The 17,965-nt window shown below is 52.1% G+C and overlaps 1 protein-coding gene across 4 annotated transcripts in view; it reads left to right on the plus strand.

The window, feature by feature from the left end:
* The window catches only part of KCNQ1 (potassium voltage-gated channel subfamily Q member 1), a 395,418-nt gene that overhangs the window by 307,226 nt on the left and 70,227 nt on the right, over positions 1-17,965 (plus strand). For 3 of the 4 annotated variants that reach the window (XM_008008132.3, XM_073007231.1, XM_008008274.3), the window contains exons 12-15: positions 8,187-8,262; positions 15,091-15,185; positions 16,063-16,109; positions 17,065-17,126. In XM_008008132.3, coding sequence (XP_008006323.1) covers positions 8,187-8,262; positions 15,091-15,185; positions 16,063-16,109; positions 17,065-17,126 — 280 coding nt within the window. The remainder of the gene's footprint in view (positions 1-8,186; positions 8,263-15,090; positions 15,186-16,062; positions 16,110-17,064; positions 17,127-17,965) is intronic. The other variant, XM_037998840.2, reaches the window with a different exon arrangement.

Genomic DNA, 17,965 nt, shown 5'->3' on the forward strand with positions numbered 1-17,965 from the left:
TTCCTTCAGGGCCCAGTAAGCCCAAAGCCTCCGTCCTGCCCCCTGTCTCTTACCAGCTCGCTCCTGCGTCAGAGCTACTGAGATGGGAACGGTTTCCTTGTCCCCCTCGCAGGATGTGTAACGGGGGTGTGGCTCGCTTCCTCAGTGCCCTGCTACTCAGAACTGCAGGGGAGCATACAGTCGGGCAGGCTGTGGGACTCCGACCCCACGGCAGCATCTAGGGGCGAATGTTCACAGCTGAAGCCCCATGGGCGTGTGTTACAGGGTGCTCTTTGGTTTAGCCGTCCATAGACAGCTTGCATTAGTCAGCTCAGTTAGACCCCCTGCCTTCCCGCAAGGACAGAGGTCTTTCTGTATCCCTGGGTTCCTGTCTTGGTGTACTGGAAGAATCAGATCACACGTGAGTTTGGAGAATGAGTGCAAGGTTTTATTGAGTAGAAGTAGCTCTCAGCAGATGGGGAAGCCAGAAGGGAGATGGAGTGGGAGGGTGGTTTTCCCCTGGCGTCAGGCACTCAGCAGCCTGGGTTCTTCTGCATCCACCCCAGCCCAACCCTGCATTGTTCCTCTGGTCAATGGCCTGCCGGTCTGTCGGTGCCTGCCGGTGCCCTCTTACGTTGGTGTGTTCCTCTCTACCTACCCTCAATGTCCAGCCACTTGTGTCTTCTTCTGCCGATGTGTTCCTCTTGATGTCCCGCCACTTGTGTGTCTGCCCACTAGGGATTCAGGATTTTTAAAGACACAGAATCGGGGCATGGCAGGCCAGGGTGTTCTTGGGAAATGCAACATTTGGGCAGAAAAGCAGAAATGTCTGTTCTTACCTGGGTCCGTGCATGCAGGCCCAACGGCGGAACCCTAGCCAGGGACCCGCCCTTCTCCTCCCAGCACTTCCCTGCCCCTCTTCCATATCACTACCAGGAAAGGCCACTTGACCCCATCCCTGGCCTCACCCAGTACAGAGAGAGAGACCACCCCCTGCAAAGGAGCCAGCCAGGCCCTTCTCTCTGAGACCACAGGGTCGACTGCGTTCAGCACGAAAGCCAGGTAGCCAGCGCTATCACCAGAGCAGTGGCTGACCCACACCATGGCCTGGGCAGAGCTAGGGGCCTGGCCTGGCACCGTCAGCCCTAGGCCTGCTTGCAGTCCTGGCCAGATTGTTTGCCTGTGAAGGCTCCGACTGTGTTCTAGGAAGTTGGCAGGAGGGGAGGCCCGCAGCAGCTTCTAGCGGCCTGTGAAGCCGCCACTGGGCATGGCCCTCTGTGAAGAACAGGATCTGAGAAGCCCTGAGTGTTCTCACTGGATGTGGGGCCGCATCCAGACCTTGGCGGTCATGGCCACAGGCTCCCAAGGCCCCAAGTCACAGCCAGTGGGGGACTCTTCACAGTCAGGCACCTATGGCTCCCCGTTCCCTGTCTGCTCCCAGGCTGTTTGGGGTGATGGAAAGAGGCCAGGACGTGAGGCCTGGGTAACAGTTCCTCTCGCGTGTCAGGCCTGGGAAGGGGGCCTTCATGAGACCATCTCAGAGATCCTGGGGCCTCCAATTTGTCAAATAGTTTTCTGTGACAGTTCATACTGTTTGTGTTCCATTAAAGACAGCTTTGCCCATCCCAGGTGGTGAAAATATTCTCCCACGTTCTTCGACAGGCCCGATTGCCTCACAGTTAGACCTGTGACTCTACCTGAGTTAACTTTGTGACTGGTGTGTGGTAAGGATCATGGTTTATATATTTTCACATGTGTATCCAAATTGTTCCAACACCATTTATTGAGAAGAATATCCTTCCGCCAGCTCAACGGCAAAGGCGTCTTTTCTATGAACCAGTGGTCACAGGAGTGTTTGTGTGTCTGATGTCCTATTCCAGGGGTCCCCAGGCCACAGGCCAGTACCCGTCCATACACTGTTAGGAACAGGGCCATGCAGCAGGAGGTGAGCGGTTGCCAAGCGAGCATGATCACCTGAGCTCCGCCTCCTGTCAGATCAGTGGTGGCATTAGATTCTCACAGGAGCACGAACCCTATTGTGAACTGCACATGTGAGGATCTAGGCTGTGTGCTCCTTGTGAGAATCTAATGCCTGCTGATCTGAACTGGAAAAGTTTCATCCTGAAACCATCTCTCCCCACCCCATCCCTGTCCGTGGAAAAATTGTCTTTCACGAAACTGGTCCCTGGTGCCAAAAAAGTTGGGGAACCACTACCCTATTCTGTCAGACCCCCACTGTTCATCTGTCTGCCCAATGCCCTTAATCAAGCCCTGTGGCCTTATGAAACCCTGGGAGTGTCAGACCTCTGACTTTGTTGTTCTTCAAGATCATCTTGGCTATTCTTGGCCTTTCACATTGTTAGGAATATGTTAGAATTACCTCATCGATTTCCAAGAAAGAAAGAAATAAATAACAAAAAGCACTGTGATATTGATTGGAGTCATATTTAATCCACACCTTAATTTGCAGAAAATTAACATCTTATAAATATTGAGTCTTCTTATACATGACCACACTGTATCCCCAAGTCAAGTTAGGTCTTCTTTATCTCTCTCTCTAATGCTCAGTGCTTTTCTGTGTAGTAGTCTCACACATCTTTAAACAGATTTATTTTAGAGCTGGGTACGATGGCTCACACCTGTAATACCAACTACTTGGGAGGCTGAGGCGAGAGGATCATTTGAGCCCAGGACTTTGAAACCAGCCTGGACAAAATAACAAGACCCCATCTTAGAAAAGAAAAAAAGAAAGAAAGATTGTGAAAGGAAAACAGTAAAGAAGAAACCATTTTTTTTTTAAGATTTGTTCTTAAGCTTACGGTCAAGTTTATGGTTATTGATGCTATTGTAATTGATATCTTTTTATTTTCTAATTGTTACTAGCATATAGAAATAAACATATTTCAGAGACAGGGTCTCTGCATTCCAGGCCCATAACTTACAGCAGCCTTGAACTTCTGGGCTCAAGCAGTCTGCCCATCTCAGCCCCCTGAGTAGCTAGAACCACAGGTACACACCACCAAGCCTGGCTATTTTTTAAATTTATTTTTTCTACAGATGGGGTATCACTATGTTGCCCAGGCTGATCTCAAACTCCTGGGCTTAGGTGATCCTCCCACCCCACCCTCCCAAAGCACTGGGATTACAGATGTGAGCCACTCTGCCAGGCCTAGAAATATAATTGTTATATATCATCCTTAAAACCAGTGTTCTTGCTAAATTCGTGTATTAATTCCAACAGCTTATCTGTGGATTCTTAGAGATTTTTTTTACGTGTATGGTTATGTCATTTGCAAATAATGAGTGTTTTATTTTTTCCTGTCCAATTCTTTTACCTTTTATCTCCCTTTTCCTACCTTTTTAACATACCAGCTGGGACTTTCTGGACAATGTGAACTAGAAACGATAACATCCTTGCCCTGCTTCCTGTCTCAGGAGGAAAGCGTATCGTGTTTCACTATTAAGTATGATGTCTGCTTAGGGTTTGGGTTGTTTTTGTTTTAGTTTTTGGTTTTTTTTTTTTAGGTAATGGAGTTTCTATTCCTAGTTTGCTAAAGAGCTGTGTTTTTAATTATGAACAGGTCTCGGGTTTTATCAAATGCTTTTCTACAATCTGCTGTGTTGATTCTGTTTTTTCTTACTTATTCTGTTGATGTGAAGAGTTACGTTGCTTGGTCCTTAGAGGGTAAACTGAGCATGCACAAGTGGATTAAACCGCATTTGAGCATGTGTGTGGGCACAGCACTACATGTAGCTCGCTGGTGGTGGTTGGGATATTTGCACTTATGTTCACGAGAGAGATTAACCTGTGATTTTTTTTCTTTCTTGAAATATTCTTGTCAGATTTTGATATCAAGGTTATGCTGCTTTATGAAAATACTTGTATAAAATTGACATTATTTCTTCCTTAATTTTGGAAGAATTTACTGGTGATGTCATCTAGATATAGAGTTTTCTTTGCCAGAAGATCATTAAAATTCCAAATTTAACTTATTTAATAATTATTGGGCAATTTGTGTTATTTTTGTTTTTGTGTCTACTTTTACATATTGTGTTTTTAAAGAATTTGCATATTTTATCTAAATCATCAAAAGTATTTTTGTTTGTAACGTCCTCTGAATAAATGTTTCAGCACCTCTAGGCCTATAGTGATGTTCCATCTTTAACTCCTGACGGTCGTCATTTGTGTCCCCTCCCCCATCTGATCAATCTTCCCAAAAGTGTGTCTGTTTTATTAGTCTCTTCTGAGAACCAAATTTTGGTTTTGTTGATTTTCCTTAAATAATGTTCATTTTTTATCTCTTTGACTGTGCTCTTAACTTTATCTCTTTCCTCCTACTATCTTTGGGTGTAATTTGCCATTTTTTTAACTGCTTGAGATGGATTCCAGCCTTTCCTCTGCTCTGAGATGTGCATTTAAAGCCACAAGGTTCACTCTCTGTGCTTATTTCACTGTACTTTCAGTACCTATTTAGCTATGAATTTTAATACGTTACATTTTTATTACTATTTAATTTAAACTGTTGTTTGATTCTCATTATATATTTTTCTTTGACCCCTGGGTTATTTAGATTGTTTAATTTCCAAAATATATAGAGATTCCCTAGTTATCTCTTTTTATGGAATTCTAATTTAATTGTACTGTAGTCAGAGAGCATAATAAACATGATTTGCTTTCTTTGAAATTTGTTGGAACTTGCTTCTGAAGTCTTGCATATGGTCTCTTTTGGTACATGTTCTGTGTGCACTAGGGAAGCTTATGTAGTCTCCAGTTGTAGGGGCAGTGTTCTGTATATGTCAAGTTGCTAATTAGGCTGTTCAAATTTGTCTCTGATTTGACAAAGTTTTGACTGCTTTTCTATTGGTTACTGACGAGGTGTGTTCAAATCTCCCACCATTTTCTCTTTTACATTTTAGTTCTGCCAGTTAGCGTTATATACTTTAGGGTTACGGTTTTAGGTGCACACAAATTTAGAATTAATCTCATCCTGCTGAATTGACACTTTTATAATTATGACATATTCTTCTTTAGTAATACTTAAAGTCTACTATTGGTTTTCCTTTACCAGTTTTCATTTGGCTACGCCATGACCTGTCTTTTTCTGTCCTTTCCCAACATGTTTTTGTATCTTTATATTTTAAAGTGGATTTATATAGTTGCTTTTAATCATGACAATCTTGATCTTTTAATTGGACTATTAATCCACTTATAGTGCATGCAATCTACCATCTTATGTTTCTTTTTCATTTGTTTCATCTCTTCCTTTAAGTCTATTTTCGTTTCATGCTCCAAGTTGGCTATTTTCTTTGGGTTCACAGCTATTCTTTTCTACTCTGTCATCCCTGCTATCCAAACTCACCTATTGCATTCTTCATTTCCAGTATGGTCCTTACTTTTCTGGAACTTCCTTTTTATAGATCTATACATTGTATTTCTCTGGTAAAGTTTTCTATCTTTTCATATGTTTTCTTGAACCTATTTATCATGGTTATTTTGAAGTCTTCATCTAAATATTCTGAGGCAAAGCACAATCATCTGTTAGCTCACAAATCTATGGGTCAGCAATCTGGGCATCCCAGTTGGGTGGTCTCACTTGGACTTGATAACATGGCAGCACTTGCATAGTGATGTGGTGGTGGCTGAGTGGTCTCCGTTGTCCTCACATGTCTGGAGTCACTGGGCTGTCAGCCAGGGTCTCTCAGCTCTCCTTCACGTGGCTCTTCCAGCAGGCTAGCTCAGACTTGTCCATGAGCCAACAGAATTCTAAGAGGGTAAGAGCAGATACCACAAGGTACTTGAGGTTGAACTTCAGAAGACATGATCATTTCCACCATGGTGGAGATAGACTCTAGCCTGCAATGGGAGGAACTACAATGGATTGTGGCCATCTTTAATTCATCACAGTCTGCCCTCTGGCCATAACTTTTCACATTCTCCCCAATGCAAAATTCCCTCACCCCCCTCCCCACGATACCTAAAAGTCTCACCCAATTACAAATGGCATCATGCTCGAAGTCTGGCATCTTGTGATCTGCCCCTTCTTCCAGCCTCTGTCCAATTCCCTGTCCCAAAATTAATGCCATATGTTTTAGGATATTGATATGACATTACCTATTTCTTAGTCCTTATTTCTGTATCAGTTACCTATTGTTGTGCATAGCACACTAGACCTAAATTTAGTGGCTTAAAATATTTTCTTTGGGCTAGGCACGGTGACTCATGCCTGTAATCCCAGCATTTTGGGAGGCCAAGGCGGACAGATCATGAGGTCAAGAGATCAAGACCATCCTGGCCAACATGGTGAAACCCTGTCTCTACTAAAAATACAAAAATTAGCTGGGCACAGTGGTGCGCACCTGCTACTCAGGAGGCTGAGGCAGGAAAATCGCTTGAACCTGGGAGGCAGAGGCTGCAGTGAGCCAAGGTTGCGCCACAGTACTCCAGCCTGGCAATAGAGCGAGACTCCGTCTGTGTGTGTCTGTGTGTGTCTGTGTGTGTGTGTGTGTGTGTGTGTGTGTATGTGTGTATGTATTTTTTGTTTTTCTTTGCTCAGCTAGGAGGTTGGACTTGGCTCAGATAGGAGGTTGTTCTGTTGGTGCTGGCTGTTAGCTGCGGCATCTCTGTTCTCCATGTGGCCTCTCTAACCAGCAAGCTTGTTTGTAGGGCCACATTCCAAAAGCACATGAATTATATATTGTGTAAGTTCCCCAGCACTCTTTCATCAATGAAGTCACAAGGTCACCCCAAATTCAAGTAATAGGAAAACACTCTATCTCTTAATGGAAGGAGCTACAAGTATTTAAGGCTGTTGAAAGTACCACACCTTTAGATCTGTATGGTCTTTTCCCTTGCCTTTTAGTCTTTTGTGTATAAAATTGTAGAAGCTCAAGGATATTATCTCCCTACAGATAATTTTATTTTCTTCTACCATGCACAAAGCACCTTACTCCAGTAAGGGATTGGGAGAAGTGGGGTCAATGTGATACTAAGTTGGCATTACTTAGTTTCTAGGGCTGCCTTCTAGATAGCTTCTAAACCCCAAAGCTTCTCTCCACAGTGCCATGAGTCTACTGAGTACTCTGCTTAGCTTTTACCCCTTCACCAACTGCTTTTTTCTCAGTTTCTGTGAATCTCACCCACCCGTGTGGCTTAGGAATTCACAAGTGTTTCCAGAGGAAGTTGTATGAAAGGTGGCTCCCTGCACCCTGGTCCTCTGTTGACCAGAATCTTGTTCCTTCATGTCCTGGGTGTCCTGTGGCCCTGGACTCCACATTTTTATCACCAGCCCACTGAGCCCCTGCTCTGTTGGGTGTCAATGCTCCCCTCCACAAATGGACAGGTGCCCTGCGGAGGAAACGCTTGGGTGCAGGCTCACCTCATTTCATTTCCTTTCTATGTGGGATCCTCACCCTCCACATCTTTCTTGGTCTCCAAAGCCTTGCACAGCTGTTCCTTGCTGTTGGCATCACTTAGTCTCACAGTCCCTGGTGTTTACATCAGGAGGGTCACGCAGGCATGAGCTTCACTACCAGGAGGGAATTTCCTGTAGCCTCCATGGCACTGTGTTTTCTTCCGGTCTTTTTTCTGTGCACACACACATCATCCCTTTTGTTTCCTTTTGTGATGCTGTTTATAAAAGGATCTTTATTTCTAGAAGAAACTTTAGGAGGCAAAACAATGCAGCCCCCTTAACAGAGCAGCTCTGGTGGCAACTTTCCCTTGTAAATTTGTCCTGTAGCTTCTACTTTCCCAAGCACTTGCTGTTTGTGGGGCTACAGGACACAGCAGTTGAAAGGGGCTATGGACATCGCCAGCATGTACCCTCTTATCTCATTTTACTGACAAGGAGCCTGAAGGCCCAAACATAGAAACAAATTACCATGGCTGCCATGTGTTAGCAGCACAGCCATTGCCAACCCAGGGCCCTGACTCCTACTTGATCCCCTTCTGAATGACACTCAAGGCAAGGGTCCCCTTCCCACTCACAGGTGAGGTGAAACATTTCACCTTGAAAAGCCTCTTGCCCCCAGCCTCCCCTCAAGCCCACACTAGGACACGGCCTAAGTATCTCCATCCCATGGAGTTGAACACTCTCCTTGTTTCTGGAAGGATCCAGTCTGTGTGCTCCTCAGGCTGTGCAGGGGCAGTGAGGGGATGACCAGCACAGGGTGGCCACTCACAATCTCCTCTCCTCTCTCCACTGCAGGCTGCGGGAACACCATCGGGCCACCATTAAAGTCATTCGACGCATGCAGTACTTTGTGGCCAAGAAGAAATTCCAGGTAAGCCCTGTGCTGAGCCTTCCTGCCCTCAGCCTACCCCTCGCAGCTTGCTGCAGCCGCCCACACCTCTCCTGGGTTCTCTCCTGCCCATAGTGGAGGCTGTCAAGGCCTCTGCCCCCAAGCCACACAGGCAGGCCTACCTGAGACCTGACAGTGCCTACCCCACCGAACCCCAGACAGCAGGCCCCTCAGAGGGCATATCCTTGGAGGCCCGGCCTGGAACCAGAGTCACATGCAGTGTCTTCTTCACCAAATAGAAGGCAGCAGCCGTGTGGCTCACTCAGTCCTCCCGTGGGGTGGGTCGTGCAAGGAAGCATTAGTGAGAGATGTGAGGGTGACATCAGAATGACTCAGAGATGGTGTGGAGCCTGGCCTGAGTCACCAAACTGGGAAGGCAGGTTCCCCAGACCCCCCAGCCCTGTCCTCTACTGGCTCAGTGCTCTCCTTCCCTGCTCCGCCACCCTCTGTGAGTTGGGAGGATGGAGGGAGGCTGAGCCCTGCTCTGTGAGAGGTGCGGTCCCTTTGGCCAGGTGAGGCTGGAGCTCCAGGGCTTCTATAAACTGCCCTAACTTCTCCAGGGCCAGGCCTCCTACAGAAGCCCCTTAGAGCCCCCAGAGTCCATGCCCTGCAGAGAGTGCCATTGATGGCAGGTATGTCTCCCCTCCTCCTGCCTTGGGGACATTCCTCAGATGGAGACGGTGGTGGAGGGGACTGAGTCCTGACTTGGAAATACATGTGTAGGTGTGGGAACCCCGTATCCTCTGTGGTGGGTGATCCAGAAGGCATAGATCACAAAGCAGGGAAGGCTGCGGGGTGACTTGCCCGAGTCCCTTGGAGCAGAAGGCGTGTGACGTGCTTGAATGAGTGTGTGTCAGCAGAAGCAGGGCGGGGTGGGGCTCCCGAGCAGGGGGCTCCTGACATCTCAGCCACAGCCTCACCAGGTATAAGGCACAGCCCAGGAAGGCTCAGCAATGTCTGCCGACCACCAGGACCCACAGCCGGTGGCATCCCAGCCCACCAAGGCTTATCCTGGAGCCACTGAGCTCCCTGTTAGGGTCTGGTCAGGGCTCATGGGGGCCTTTGTCAAGTGGTCATTGGGTCAGACTGGAAAGATCATCTTGACTTCAGGAGCCTGAGATGAGCCAAGAAAATGCAGGGCCCATTCGGACGGACTGACAGTGGCACTCAAATCTGGTCCCCCTGCAGCCATGCCTTTCACACCAAGCCACACCTTCCATGCCAGGACCCAGGATTGACACAGGCCCTCCCACAGTCTCCTTGGTGGAGCCCCCACCCATCTGGGCGCTGGAGCCACTGCAGCCTCCAGACTTCACATGGTGGTCTGGGTGCAGACCCCAGCCCAGGCAGCCCTGGGCAAGTTCTTCCCCAGCTGTGAGGGGAACGAGAGCCTAAGGGTTTGGCATAAGATCATATGCACGTGCCTCACCCGGGCCTCACCCACAGCAACCCTGGGCCAGCACCCGCCAGGCTTGTCGTCACCCTGAGCCCCAAGAGCAGCCCTCGGCCAGGCCCTTACCGAGAGTAGTGTATGGGCCCTCGTTCTGGCCACCGGGCCACCATCTCCAGGGGGGTTTTGCATGCACAGCCCTCCCACAGTGGTGTTTCTCAGCTGGCCCTCCTGCCTGCATCCCCCCAGAGAAGGGGGTGGTTCATGACTCAACTGAACCAAGTTGTGTCAAAGCTTCTAGCAGGGCCTGGGACCTCTTACAGTCAAAATAAAAGTCATGGTAAATGCCACTGCTGGCCAGTGCCCGGAGATCTGCCTGGCATGTTCTAGGGGAGATCTGACAGCCCCTGTGGACAGGGTGTCTCTATTCTGGGACCGTCTCCTCTCTCTGGTGCTGGCAGGGAGGGCCTTGCCAGAGCGGGGAGCTCACTCGGGGGCAATGGAAGAGAGGGGCCGGCCTCCTGGCAGCACCAGCGCTCTCCCAGGCAGGGAAGGGGCTGCAGGAACCCCCTTGGGACTCAGGTCTGGGCAGGGCAGTCCCCCGAGGGCAGAGGAGACAGACCATGGGAAGGGCTAGGGTGTGTCAGTTCACTGGAGAACAGCATGGTCGTGACAGCCGAAGCAGCTGACGTCACCCCAGCAGTACAGCAGAGGGTCACAGGGAGCCTCCCAGGGTGGGGCCGGTTTCTGGCCTGAGGGTTCAGAGCAGGTCCTAGCAGGGCAGAGCCAGAGCCCACCAAGGCTTGCAGAACTGTGCCACATGGGCACCCTGGGGGCTGCTTCCAAGCTCTGGGGGAACCCAGCAGAACACGCAGACTCTCATGGCTCCTGGGCAGGCCTAGCTCCAGGGGTGGTGTGGGCAGCTTGCAGCTCAGGTCCAAGAGATCATCCAGCCGTCCATTTCTCCATCAGCCAGGAAAGACACTGGCATTGAGGTTGATATCAAGGATATCCTATCGTGATAATAACTACCATGGCTTCCAGTCTTGTGATGAAACCTCAGATGCGTAGCCTCCTGGCCAAGCGTCTGCAATTTCATGTTGTTGGAGCATTCGTTGAATACCTGGGAGTTGCAGCTCTCTATAAGTTTGATGTGGCTGAACCAAGAAAAAAGGCACATGATTTCTAATGATTTCTACAGATATGATGATGCCATAAAAGATTTTGAGGTGATGAGGAAGGCTGGTATCTTTCAGAGTGCAAAGTGATTTTGGAATATAAAGAATTTCTTTGGGTTGAATTACCGAGAAGCTTGACAGTCACCTGTGTTCCTGAACTGTGAAACATGAATATGTGGGCCAAGAAATCGTTTCTCTTGGTAAATAAACAATTAATAAATACAAAAAGAGAGAGAGGGAGAGGGACAGAGAGAGAGATCATCTGCACCAGCCCCAGCAGGCCCTGTTGCTGAGCCACAGACAAAAAAACTGGTCCCTGGAGGGGAGCACAGTGAGCCCTGCTCTCCTTTCCAGGTGAGGGGGAGTGGGTCCCCTTTCCTGTCTTAGGACACAGGCCAGAACCCTGAGAGTGGCCCAGAAGGCTTCCTGAAGCAGACTGGGAAACCCCCACCCCACTGTCTGCTTCTCCCCTGCTCCCTGGCCCTGAGAGCCTTGCAGAAACCTGGCAGCAGCAGGATCCTCACAGGGCACAGAGGCTCCTGCACGAAGCCGCAGGGGCTCCCTCGGACCTCACCAGCTGGCCCTTATTGCTGGGGGCAGCATGGAGGGGTGGGGCTAGGGTGAGAGGAGCAGTAGCCCATGGCAGTGAGGAGCTGTGTGTGGCTCCAGGGGCTCCCCCAGCCTACCTCTCAGGATGCTTCCCTTCCTCCATGCCAGCCTGTCTGCTTGCTTGCACCTCACCCCACCCCTGCTGGCCTCAGGGGCTGCTGACATGGCAGGTGACCCCCCCCCCCCGCCGCCTGCCTTGATGGCCGATAAGTCCCTGGCCAGCCACCCCTGTGTCTGACCCAAGGAGCCAGAGCCTCTGTGCCCTTGAACTCCCTGTCCACCGTCAGTCAGTCTGGACAGGCCTGCATTATCTCGGCTCATCTCAGGCTCCTGACGTCAGGATGATCTTTCCAGCCCAACCCTGGATGACCACTGGACAAAGGCCCCCATGAGCCCTAACCATATCCTAGCAGGGATCTCAGTGGCTCCAGGATAAGTCTCTGTGGGCTGGGATGCCCCTGGGCCGTGGGTGCTCATGGTCCGCGGGCATCACTGAGCCTCCTCGGGCTATGCCTTATACCAGGTAAGGCTGTGGCTGAAGGTGTGGAGAGCTCTCTGCTCATAGGCCCCACCCAGCCCTGCTCCTGCAGACGTGCACACACTCAGGCACATAATAGTTCCTTGCCCACAACAGGCCTGTTTGAAAGAACTTGCGTCTGCAGAGGCTGCTAACACACATACCTACACCCACCTGGTCACAGTGGCCCAGGGACTCCCAGGCCTTGGTTTTCCCCTGCCCTGCCTCCCTTCACCTGCCCACACCTCACCCCGCATGCCTGGAGGTGCCTCACGCTTCAGCTTCACAGAGCTCTGTGGTCTGCAGGAGGCTCACCACCATGACTCACGCCATGTTCAATGTGTGCTGAAGAGAGGCTCGGCCACAGCCAGCTCTGACTCTGGCTCTTGCATGGTGCTGACTTAGGATTCCCTGACCTTTCTCAACTCCCATCCTCTGTCATCTTCACCCTCTCCCTTAAGGCAGAGCAAGGCAGGGCTCAGCATCTCATCTTGCAGAAAGGAACTTAGAATCTCCATTATACAGAAGGGAGAAACAGAGCTCAGCAACCCATCTTACAGAAAGGCGGATCAAGGCTCAGCATCCCATCTTATAGAAGAGAGAGGCAGGGCTCAGCATCCAATCTTACAGAAAGGAGGATCAGGGCTCAGCATCCCATCTTACAGAAGGGAGCTTAGCATTTTCATCTTACAGGAAGGAGAAACATCCCATCTTCCAAAAGCGGGGATCAGGGCTCAGCATCCCATCTTACAGAAAGGAAGATCAAGTCTTACAGAATTCCATCTTACAGAAAGGAGCTCAGCATCTCCATCTTACAGGAGGGAGAAACAGGGCTCATCATCCCATCTTCCAAAAGGGAGGATCAGGGTTCAGCATCCCATCTTACAGAAAGGAGAATCAAGCCTCAGCATTCCATCTTACTGAAGGGAGCTTAGCATCTCTATCTTACAGGAGATGCTGCCAGGTACAAGAGACGCTACCAGATGCTAACAGGGCTCAGCAACCCACCTTATAGAAGGGGAAGATTGAGGCTCAGCATCTCATCTTAAAGAAGAGAGAGACAAGGCTCAGCATCTCATATTACAGAAGGGGGAATCAAGGCTCAGCATCCCATCTTATAGAAGACAGAGACAGGGCTCAGCATCCCATCTTACAGAAAAGAGAATCAAGACTCAGCATCCCATTTTATAGAAGAGAACTCAGCACCTCCTTCTTATAGGAAAGAGAAACAGGACTCAGCATCCCTTTTTACAGAAGAGAGAGACAGGGCTCAGCATTTTATCTTACAGAAGAGAGAAGAAGGACTTAGCATTCCCATTATAACAGGAGAAACTGAGACCTGAGGATGTTATTACTAGCCTGTACATAAGTACTTTTTTATGACTATTATCAAACTGAGTACATGGCGGGCCAGAAGGTCTGCCTAGAGTCCAACCCCATGCCTGACCCTATCACAGGCCTTAGTGTGTCATTTCTGGGCAATGCCGGAGATCCTGGTGCCCAGTGTGGCCCCAGGAGCAGCAGGCCCTTCCTTCCATGAGGCACAGCTGTGTTGTGAGGACACAGGCCCCATCCCAGCCCTCCTGATCTCAGGATCTCCCATTCAGGGCCCAGAGAGTGGTTAGTGTTGCCAGTGAGGGCCCTACCTGCTGGTGTCAGGTGAAAAAGGAAACCCCTGAACTTCTGAGGCCCAGCCTTTGGTAGGGAGGAGGTCTCTGCCCTGCCTTGGGATTCCTGGGGTCCAAAACAATGTTAGGTGGGCTGTAAGAACTCCACCAAGCCTCTGGCATTGGTGGCAGAACCCCTGGGCATGTCAGAAGTGTGTCTAGAGCTGAAAGTGGGTACTTGGATCCCTGACCTCAGGGACTCACCATCGGGGAACTTGCAGCTTCCCAAGGCGGAAATGACTGCATCCTCAGATTAAAGTCACCCTGGTCTCAGAAGTAGGGACCCCAAAGAGAGGTAAGAGGTGGGCAGGGCGGGCATGTTCCCAGACCCAGCCCGGGCCCTCAGTGGTACCTGAGCTTCCTCCTTTCTCATCCTCGGCCTCAACTGCCTCCCTCTGACTGGGGCTGGCCCTGCTCTGCCCCTCCCCACCAAGCTACTTGGCTTGTCTCTTGGGTCTTGCAAATTCCCCAGCAAAAGGCAGGAAAGCCACTAGCTCGGTGCTAACGAGGCTATTTGAGCACGAAAGATGACTACCCTGGGCCTTACCTGGTCACCCAGTGGCCCCTCGGGATAGAGGCAGTCTGTTGTCCCATGTGCTGGCTTGTCTGCAGGGCCAAGGCCTTCCTAGGCCATCAAACCCCCACTCAGCCTGGCTGCTCCACCTGAGTGAGGCCCTTGGGAGCAAGGCCACAAATGTGGCTTGGGGTTTCCTGATATCATGAGACGCTTTGTTTTCTCTGTTGTGGTTTCAAGATGTCACCTGAGTCCCATTTATGGGCTCAGAGCTGGCAACAAGCCTGGAAGCCCTGGGGTCACCTGCCCTGCCTCACATGGCCCCAGCCCCACTGTGAGAGCCCGAGCAGATGCTCGTCACCCACAGCAAGTGCCGCAGACTGTGGCTGTCATCTGGGGCCACCCCTGCTGCTGGGCACAAACTGCCAGGCAGGATGCAGGGTGGACCCGCTCCCTACCGTGAGGACAGTGGGGGCTACAGCCAGGGAGCATGTCAGGGGTCAGTCTGGGACCCAGGTAGGTAGTGGCCATGCAGAGCTGTGCCTCCTGGTCAGTGCCTGGCACTGTGCTGCTCCTTGGCCCTTTGGCTGGGCCAGCTCTTCCTGAAGTCATTGAGAACCAGGACTGGTAGCCTGGGGCAGGGGAGCGAGGTGAGGGGGAGGAGTGGGCAGGCCCCTGCTGGTGAGTGGATAGGAAGGTGGGACCCAGAGAGGCTGAGCTGATGGCCCCGGGACCACCCAGAGCCCTGCAGCCAAGCCGATGGGGACAAGCTTCGCTCCTGTGCATGCGTGGGACCAGGCCTACGCCATCACCATATAGGCGAGCTCCCAGGTTTTCACAAGCCTCCCAAGGGCAGACCCTGCCACTGCCTGCACTTCAAGCCACATGGCCGGGGCACGGGGAGGAGAAGTGATGTGTGTCTTTCTGTCCTGCAGCAAGCGCGGAAACCTTATGATGTGCGGGACGTCATTGAGCAGTACTCACAGGGCCACCTCAACCTCATGGTGCGCATCAAAGAGCTGCAGAGGAGGTGGGCATGGCCAAGGGGCAGTGGGGAGGGTGCACGGGTCCTGCCCAGCCCAGCCCCAGCTGCACGATGAGCGGTGCCAGGAGGAGGGAGGGGCTGAGACCCTGAGTTCTTGCCTCTCAACCACCCCTACCCCTGCAAAGGGAGGGCAGCTGGCCACAGCCACGGTTCACAGCCAGCCCACCAGGCAGCTCGGCCTTGTTCCCCGCCCGGGTCTGAGACGATGGAGGAGTTGGGGTGGGGAGGTGTGTCGGGGAGGAAAACACCCGCCTCCATCCCTGCTCAGGCAGCGACACCAGCTTCACACTCCCCACAACTTCACGACACTTGGCAACCAGCCCACCCACCTCCCATGTCACCCCTGAGCAAGGGGCCAGGCCCAGCCCTGGGAAGACCACAGGTCTCCCCCGGCTGGCCCTGGAGCTGGAGACCCTGACTGTGGGGAGCCAACGTGTTCCCATGGAATCAGCGCCATCCTCCTGGGCCTGCACAGGCTCAGAGCAGCTGTGCCTCCGAGAGGGCTCGCCCAGGAACTAGCTCTGTGTGTTACAGGGTATGGCTGGGAACCCGTGTCCATTCTGGCCACAGGCTGCCTTGCCCATGGCTGACCCATTGCCTCCTCCTCCTCACCCCAGGGAGGAAGTCTGAGAGGCAGCCACTGACTCCTCCTCTCCGAGCTCCCTGCTCAGCCCCCTCAGGAGCATGGCCCTCTGGGGGGTTGGGAGTGACCTGGCAGGTCTTAGGGTCGGGGGTGTCCCCAGAGTGGGTGGGTGGTGCACTGTCTCGCTGGGCACATCAACCTGTCTGTCCCATGGACGGCAGTGCATCTGTGCAGTGCCAGGGCCAGGTGTGAACTGGTGTCCGTCTCCTTCCCTCCCAGGCTGGACCAGTCCATTGGGAAGCCCTCGCTGTTCATCTCCGTCTCAGGTGGGTTTCTGTGTCAGTTGCTCTGGGTGCGGCAGCCTGCAATGGACTCTCCCACACCTCTGACCTCCTGGCTCTCCCCACGATGTCAGAATGGGCCACTGGGCCTCCAAAGTGCATGACATGAAATGAAAGCCAGGGAGTAAGGGGAGGTAGACCCCACCCTTAGCAAAGTGGCTCCAAAGTACATTTTACAAAGGAATCTTCAAGTTTCATAAGAACCTACCTGGGTCCCTTTAAATTCCAGGGCGTTGAGGTTGGGCTCTGGGTGTGGAAACATGAACCCAGGGCAACTTTGCAGAAGGGGGTGATCCTGGGCATGGGCCTGGGGTGGGGCTTGAGCAGGGTGAGTTGCCAGCCCAGAATTCAAGAGACTATGGGTGGGGACCTTGCAGGGCTCAAGTCGAGAGGGACAGAAGTACCTGGCCGCAGCCTGGGGGCTGGTTTTCTGGCTCCTCGACCAAATTCCTTGGGTCCCCTGGACACGGGGCTGTGAGTCATTCTGGGGAATGATGGAAAAGGCACGTTCCCTGGGGTTTCCTAGCCCAAATGCAAACAGCAGCCATGGCTCACAATGTGGGCTGGTGTGACAGGGGCAGCTGAGCAGCTATGTCCCCCAGCCTGGAGTCAGGCCTATGCCGCCCTGGGAGTGGAATGGCACGGGCTTGCACAGCTGGCAGTGTGGCCAGTTTAGGCAGCCCCCTAGGGCTCTCGGAGGTCAGAGGTGGAGAGGGTGGAGCAGGATGGAGTCCAGGTCCCCAGATGCAGCCATGCCCACCCACTGTACCACCTCTGGTATTTTTGTCACAGGACACTTTTTTTAAAATGTCCTAGTAGGTTTAGGCATTTTGACTCTCAGCTACCACCCCCAGCCCCATCATCCTGCTCCCCACGCCCAGTTGGGGTCCCCGGTCCACCCCAGCACTCAGCCCTGATTTGGGTGTTTTATCCCCCATAGAAAAGAGCAAGGATCGCGGTAGCAACACGATCGGCGCCCGCCTGAACCGAGTAGAAGACAAGGTAGGCTCACACACCGGCCCGCAGCGGCTCTGGTCAGTGTTCTGGGGCCAGCAGGCACCTCCCTGTGATCTGCATGTGAATGTGAAGCTCCAGTGATGCCAGGGCCTGCAGGCCTCCCCACCTTCCCGCCAGTGCCTATTGCAGCCCGCCCAGCAACTCCCAAGAGGGGCCCGGGCCCACTGCCCACCTGGCTGCGCATTGCTCCCCCATGGAAGGAGCCAGGCCAGGCTGGTTTCTCATCCTCTGACAATTGGCGTCTTTACTGGCAGGTGGCACCTAGTGACCCTCCCCCCAGCTCTTTCCCGCTGCCTCTCATAGTCTGCTTTGTGCTCTGTGAGCCTCCTGGCTGCATCCTGAGTGGAGGGTGGCAGGAGCTGGCCTCACATCCCAGCCTTCTCCTGGGCCCAGCTGTCTGGGGCCTCCACTTGGGGCCGGCCGAGGGCTCAGGGAGATGCAGGGCCCAGCTGGAATGGGTTCATGGGAAGAGAAGCATCTTCTGTTTACCCCGAACCCACCAGGCCCCCACTCCCCACCAGGCTATATGCCCGTCACTCGGTCCCTCAGGCTGGAGCCTCTACCCCAGGCACCCTGGGAGCTGCTGGAGGATCTGAGCGGTGGGAGGGCCTTTCCTGGGCCCATGGCTGAGCCCACCACTGCCCTTTGAAGTCTCTGTGGTTTGAAGCGGGCTGTTATCTTGCCGAACAGCAAGTCCGTCTACATGGACTTTATCTGAAAGTAGCTGAGAGGCTAAAAATAGAGGAATTTCAGTTGGGCAGGGAGTGCGTCTGCTGCCCGGTTTCCCCGGCAACGCCTGGCTCTGGCCTGCTTCCATCTCGGCT

This window comes from Chlorocebus sabaeus, chromosome 1 (assembly GCF_047675955.1).
Source record: "Chlorocebus sabaeus isolate Y175 chromosome 1, mChlSab1.0.hap1, whole genome shotgun sequence".
Classification (NCBI taxonomy): Eukaryota; Metazoa; Chordata; class Mammalia; order Primates; family Cercopithecidae; genus Chlorocebus; species Chlorocebus sabaeus.